A 7119-nucleotide genomic window follows, 5' to 3' on the forward strand; every position below is an offset into this window, starting at 1 on the left:
CTATTGGAAAGTTGTACAGACACAAAACCAAACTTTTGGAGATGCTACACTGATGACATTTTTTTTTCTTTGGGAAGGAGACAAATATTCTTTACTATCCTTCTATAGACATGCAAACTCCTTCCACACTTCTATTAAATTCACCCTAAGTTACTCAAAATGTTTCTTAGATGTAAACTTAGCATTAAGAGGTGGTGTTTTACATACTGTTTTGTACCAAAAACCAACTGATAGATCACAATACTTGTATTTTCAAACCTGTCACCCTCTACACACCATACACAATATTACGTTCAATCAAACACTTAAATTAAAGAAAATCTGCTCTGACAGTGAGAACTATGGCTGTCACATTGATTCATTAAAACAGACTATGACCAAAGGAATTTATAAACAGAACACCTTTGACAAAGTTAACAATATTCCACATGGATCTGCCTTTACACAATCACCTAAAGTGTTCAATCAAACACTTAAATTAAAGAAAATCTGCTCTGACAGTGAGAACTATGGCTGTCACATTGATTCATTAAAACAGACTATGACCAAAGGAATTTATAAACAGAACACCTTTGACAAAGTTAACAATATTCCACATGGATCTGCCTTTACGCAATCACCTAAAACAAATTCCTTTCGTGTTTCACTGGTTATTACATATTACTAAAAATAAAAAAACTTACCAAACTTAGTGATTGACTAATATCCACTTGTACTGAAACTCCTGTTGTTTCTTTCAGAAAAAATAAAACTTTAAAATCACACTTAGTTCATGCTAAAATTATCTAACTCATCACTCAATGGAAGTCACTCCAGCAATAGTAAGTGTTGCCAAACCTGTACGTTCATGCAGAAAACTGACAAAGTTTCTGATAAAGACATTCAAGGATGGTTTAAAATCAATAAACACATTACCTGCTCTACAAAAAATGTAACTTCCAATGTGTAGGAAAAGCCAGAACTATACAGGAATGGTTTAGTAACCATACATCTTCAATCAAAATGTACAAAGAACTTTTGATCACAAAACACTTTAACACATCTGATCACTCTCTCGAAGAGATTAAACTGACACATATAGAAACACATTTTTCATCAAACACAAATGAAAGAATCTTACTGGATAGCACTGTTAAATACTGTAATGTGGGAATGACATCAATCTCAATCCTGGAATTGTTTACTTTCATGCATGAAACTCTTTAACATCTTTTTTACCCATCATCGCTCTTACATGTTTCACTTAATGTACAAATTTATTTTGTACAAACTAAATCTGACACCAGTATCTCTAGTTATGATTAGCTATTTTACATGGTTAACTCGACTGGAACATCTGGCTCACGTGATGTTGACATCTGTACCTATATTATTATATTGTACTCACTCAACTGGAACATCTGGCTCACGTGATGTTGACATCTGTACCTATATTGTACTCACTCGACTGGAACATCTGGCTCACATGATGTTGACATCTGTACCTATATTATTATATTGTACTCACTCGACTGGAACATCTGGCTCACGTGATGTTGACATCTATACCTATATTATTTTTTAGTATTAGTATTTTTAAAGTGTACGGTCAGGTCCAGGTTAAAACATGACTAAATCTCTGATGTAAGCCTACAGAAAAACCTGTCTTTTTGATACTGAGAAAATAACCAACTCAGGTCACTGACAGGTACTAGTTTCTGAATATTAGAGAATGGTTAGTTTAGAAGTTGAACAAATGATGTTTGTATAACTTTTCCTAAATTAAAGTATATTCTAATTAACATAAAACATTTTAAGAAATTATTTTACTTATACACACCTCCCTATAGAAGCATTAAAAGGAGGAAAAATATGGTAACTAAAAAATATAAAGAAAGTAATACTAGTATTTCTGCTCAGGTTTTTCTTTGTTATTATTCAGTGACTAGAAATCATATAAGTAATTTTTCGTTCTCTTTCCTTTTCATTGTTACTGGAAAGAAAAGATTTATAACATTTCTGTTAAATCCTGAATCTTAGAGCAACACAATTCATTTTCTAGTGCAGGTTAAAATGTTGGCTTACTTTAAATTGGTAAGTTTTTATGTTTATGAGATGTAAGCTCAAGGAAGTGCAATTTTACAAACATCTATGGCTGTGTTATAGTACTCAGTAGTTTACAGTTTAATGATGTTCAAATAACCTGATCTTCTCCAAGTTTCAAAGTGATTTTAGGTTTCCAAATGTCTTTAGATGTGCATAATAATTATGAAAACAGAGATGCTAGTCAGGTGAAAATGATAGGTTTACTATTTTCTGGGTAGTTTTCTTCTATTACAACTATTCCAATTTAACATATTTTAACTGCTCACAACACAAAAAAATTATTTTGTTCAGCAAACAGAAACCTCTTTTCCATCTACAATTCCTGATTCTATAAAAAAATAAATTAACTTGTTACTGTATTTTAAATTCACTAAATCTCGTAATATTTATGCTAAATGCTATTTCTTAATTCAGCAGCAAAAATGAGTTCTTCATAGATATTTAAAAAATAAGATTTTCAAATCCCTTCAAATTGAGAGTTTACTTCATTGATTTGTTTGTGGCTATTAAAAGCTATAAAACTGATGAGCATACTCTTCATTGGAGTAAGCTATTTTGACTCATTAAAAAAAGTGTTAATAACTTAGTATGTCCCCAGAAAATACAGTTAATTTATTGTGTGTCCATTAAACAAATTGCAAAAAAAGAAAAAAAAAGATTTATTTGCTTAATATTACATACTAATGCACACAAAAAAGGATAAAAAAAATTCAAAATTACCCCAAAACTTCAAACATTTACTATTTTTTTTCATACATTTACACTACCCTTCTGACTTCAAAAAATCTTTTCAAGTAGAAAATCTGACCTCCTGTCATACAGACCAGAACAATAGCTTCAAAGAAAGCCCACAGTACGACCCGGGAGTTGGTGTTTTCATTGACTACAAAGGAAAAACACAGTCATGACTTAATGGTTATCAAACCATTAACTAAACTACAAATTTAAAAATAAACTTTTCATGAACTAATGGTCTTCTGCATGTAGTAGAATACTTAGTTAATACCTAATAATGCATGTAAAAGTTCAGTCACTAAGAAGATGACAAGTAAATAAAGACTCCACCTACTTGCTCGGTGGATGCGATCTCTAACAGCCATATATTCCTGTTCGTGTTTCACAGCAGTCAAAGATGTTGACAGTTCCTTTATCATATCCTCCAGTTTGTTCTGGTGAGCTAATAAGAAAAAGATCTGCCATTTCACATTCTCCTTTTTTTTTAAAGCAGTTACACATCATTAAGAAAAAAAATCTTAATTTTCCAATCGCTTAACTTCCTTCACAATACTAATATACAGTAGTCACATTTAACATGTTACATAAATTGTCTTCCTTTCTTTCAGGATGTAGTATATATATTCTATGTTAGTTCATTATGTTCACAATACTAATATACAATAGTCACATTTAACATGTTACATAAATTGTCTTCCTTTCTTTCAGGATGTAGTATATATATTCTATGTTAGTTCATTATGTTGAACAGTAGTTTCAATTTATTATAATAATACTAAACTAAAGAGATGTTAAAAATTTGTAGCAACAGGTTACTGGTTATTTATTATACAGGGTAACATTAAAATATATTTTTATTTAATAAAAAGAAAGACCTATATTTACATATCATGATTACAGAAAACAAAACTGGTGGTATTTTGACATGGTTTGACTTAATAAGCAATGAATAGTAGTCTATTTCAGAATAAGCAAAAAAAGAGTGTTTTTTTACCATCATTATCCTGTTCTTGACCTTTTGGTGTATTCCCCACATCCATGGAAAACATCACCACCTTTGGAGTCATGGTAGACATGGCATTACTGAAGCAGTATGTGTAAACACCATCCATGTGAGCTGCAAATGTATATTTACCATTGGTCTCTCGCTCACCTTTATAGATCACCTTCCCATCAGGCCCAGTGATCTGTAACACCACAAAATATTTACTTCAGTTATCCACACTGTGTAGTAAACTGTACAAAAAACTTTTTACATCATTTAATTTCTTAGAGCAAACATGCCTAATCTCTCTTATCTATATTCCTTCTAAATGTTCTAAAATGCTATTAAAGGATGTAGCATTACTGCATAAAGCTAATAGTTACTCTTATCTATATATCAAGAGAATCAGATGAAACTGAAATATGCAAGCTTTCAACAACCAAAACTAAAGCAAAATCAGGCCATTATTATCTTTATGCTCGTATAATGCTTTTTGCTTGTTATGAAACACAATACCAAAGATCAGAATTTGTTGTTGTAGATTTCATATTTTAAAATATTATTTTGGAACATGTGTATGTTCACTTTTTACTTTACCAAAGATCAGAATTTGTTGTTGTAGATTTCATATTTTAAAATATTATTTTGGAACATGTGTATGTTCACTTTTTACTTTACCAAAGATCAGAATTTGTTGTTGTAGATTTCATATTTTAAAATATTATTTTGGGATATACATCTTTAATATTGTCTAAATTACAACTTAAATAATATATTCATATGTGCTAAAGTAGAAATGGGACTGGTAAAGTAGAAATGGGTCTGCTAAAGTAGAAATGGGACTGGTAAAGTAGAAATGGGTCTGCTAAAGTAGAAATGGGACTAATAAAGTAGAAATGGGTCTGCTAAAGTAGAAATGGGACTGGTAAAGTAGAAATGGGACTGCTAAAGTAGAAATGGGACTGCTAAAGTAGAAATGGGACTGGTAAAGTAGAAATGGGACTGGTTCTTTTGTCTATTATAATAAGTACCCGTGCGTATTTCATAACTGTTGACGCGCATGCAGAAGAGTGCTTTTTTGATAAAGTGTCAACTGGCACAAAACTGGGTTTAACATTTGAAGTTGCAGAAGGAGGATTTTTGGATGTTGATGTAAAGGTAGGCTTAGTCAAGTGTAGTACTACTAGTGGTAGAACGCCCTCGAATTTATGAAAGAATTTAAGCGTAATAAAATTTTTCATTTTGGTTATTGTTGCAATGGTAGACCTAGCTGTAACTCAGATTGTCATTTACCTGATCCATAGCATTACATCCATTCTATAGACATTTAAATAATGTTGCTAGTGCAACTACAATCAAGTAGTAGTAGTGGCTGGAAAATGTGATACCTGTTGCAGACGGAAAACGATTATAACGTAAAGTTAAGCATTAGATAAAAACTACCATTAAATAAGTTTTTCTTTGGTTTTGGAATTCGTGCTGCGAATGAAGTAAATGAAAAATAAACCAATGGAATTTGAAATAAGTTTAATTTAAAAATAGCACTTAGGGGCTAGACAGAGTCACAATTTGAATATAGTCCAGTCATATAATGCAGGAACTGTGTAAGAGTTTATCAGTACAATAGTTTTTGTAAATGCTGACTTATGAAGTATAGAAATTATGAATGAATGGCTATGTCTTTATAAGTTGGTTCTTAACGTAATATAACATTAAAAGGACAACAAGGGATCTTTTGGTCCATCTTATCCACAAAATTATACATTAGAGAAAACAAAACATTCAAACATATTTTCCTTAAATTAATTGTATCTAATGATCTTAGACATCTGAAGGCAACTCATTCCAAAAACCAGCCTCTCTGTTAGAAAAGTAAGGCTGTTTTAGCTGAAGATGACTCCTTCCTTGTGTCCTCTCTTACCATTAAATATAAAAAAAGATGATGGATCAACAATATGTATTCCGTTTACAATCTTAATTAGATTTCTACCTCTTCTGAACCCTTTCCAACAATTCAATGTCCTTTCTAAGGTAAGGAGCCCAAGACTGAACAGAGTACTCAAAATGTGACCTATACAATGACATTATAATCTTTTTAGTTACTATTCAGTATTTCTGTAGATACAACCTAAAATCTTATTGCCCTGCCACTAACAATAGTAAACTGCTTGACTTTAGAGACTGATGAACCAGAAAACCAAGATCTTTCTTTTATCATAACACTGTTAAGGTTATTTCCATTAAAACTATATTTGTAATTCAAATTGTGATATCCCACATGCATTTAATATAATCAAAAGTCATCTGTCATTTATTTGTCAAACTCGCCAAATAATTAAAGCCTTCTGTAAATCAGTAGCATTTTCTTCATAGCCAGCAATGCCCAAAACTTTATCATGTCATCAACAAATCTAAATGATCTATTCACCATTCAGGATTTCATGTATCGTTAAGTGTTTACCAGTACAATAGTTTTTGCAAATCCTGAATTTTGAAACTTAGAATTTATGAATGGATATGTTTTATTAGTAAAAGTTAAATAAACAGAATTGATTCTAATTTATAATTAGTATGTTGTGGTTTCAACTTAGCAGTTTAAAATTATAGTACAAATTGTGCTGTTATTTGTTTATTTAAAATATACGAAAAAGAATTAAAGATACATTACATGGATAGTACTTAAAATTAACGAACCTAAATGTGTGCAGTTAAGGTGATATTTGTATGTAAGCTGTTGAGTTTATCTCGACTTTAAGAGAGCTAATGATAATGTACTGCACAAAAATGTAATTGATAAGGAGGTTCTTGTGGTATAGAATAAATGAGAAGGAGATTTAAAACTTGTTTACAAGAAGAGAGTAATGATAAATATAGACTTCTTTGGTTTATTACATTTATTTGTTTGATGTGTGATTCTACCATAAGTTACTATACCAGCCTGCACGGTGTGAAAAAATTTTATCAATAATCTATTCGGTTAGTTCTAAAACCTAGACCAGATATGTCATTAATAGACTTACATGGTTACAAAATAAATATTGGGTGTGAGATATATATATCAGTTCTATGTTAGAATTCACCAACAAATATTGGTGCTAGATTTTGTAGTTTGTGAGAGAATTTTGTGAGAGACAACGTAGACTAAAACATGGTTCGTTACATCTGTACTGGGACTCTTTCCTTTGTTATGTAGATGAGTAAATAGCAACAAAGGTAGTAAATTAGCTAAATTTGGTGCCAGGGGTTTATGTTGAGGAGAAAGTCTTCTTATAAAAGGAAGCTTGAGAAGTGGAGTGTTTTTAATATTGAGAAAT

General features: G+C 31.0%; 1 protein-coding gene across 1 annotated transcript; it reads right to left on the reverse strand.

The window, feature by feature from the left end:
* Window positions 1-2271: 2271 nt before the first annotated feature.
* Window positions 2272-5121, reverse strand: LOC106477659 (transmembrane emp24 domain-containing protein 2-like). The gene is made up of 4 exons (XM_013938202.2): window positions 5099-5121; window positions 3815-4029; window positions 3155-3262; window positions 2272-2968 (listed from the first exon to the last, which is right to left on the reverse strand). Exons 1-4 carry the CDS (start codon window positions 5119-5121, stop codon window positions 2844-2846), a joined length of 471 nt encoding a protein of 156 aa, XP_013793656.2. The 3' UTR covers window positions 2272-2843.
* Window positions 5122-7119: the final 1998 nt, after the last annotated feature.

Source organism: Limulus polyphemus, unplaced genomic scaffold, assembly GCF_000517525.1.
Source record: "Limulus polyphemus unplaced genomic scaffold, Limulus_polyphemus-2.1.2 Scaffold76874, whole genome shotgun sequence".
Taxonomy (NCBI): domain Eukaryota; kingdom Metazoa; phylum Arthropoda; class Merostomata; order Xiphosura; family Limulidae; genus Limulus; species Limulus polyphemus.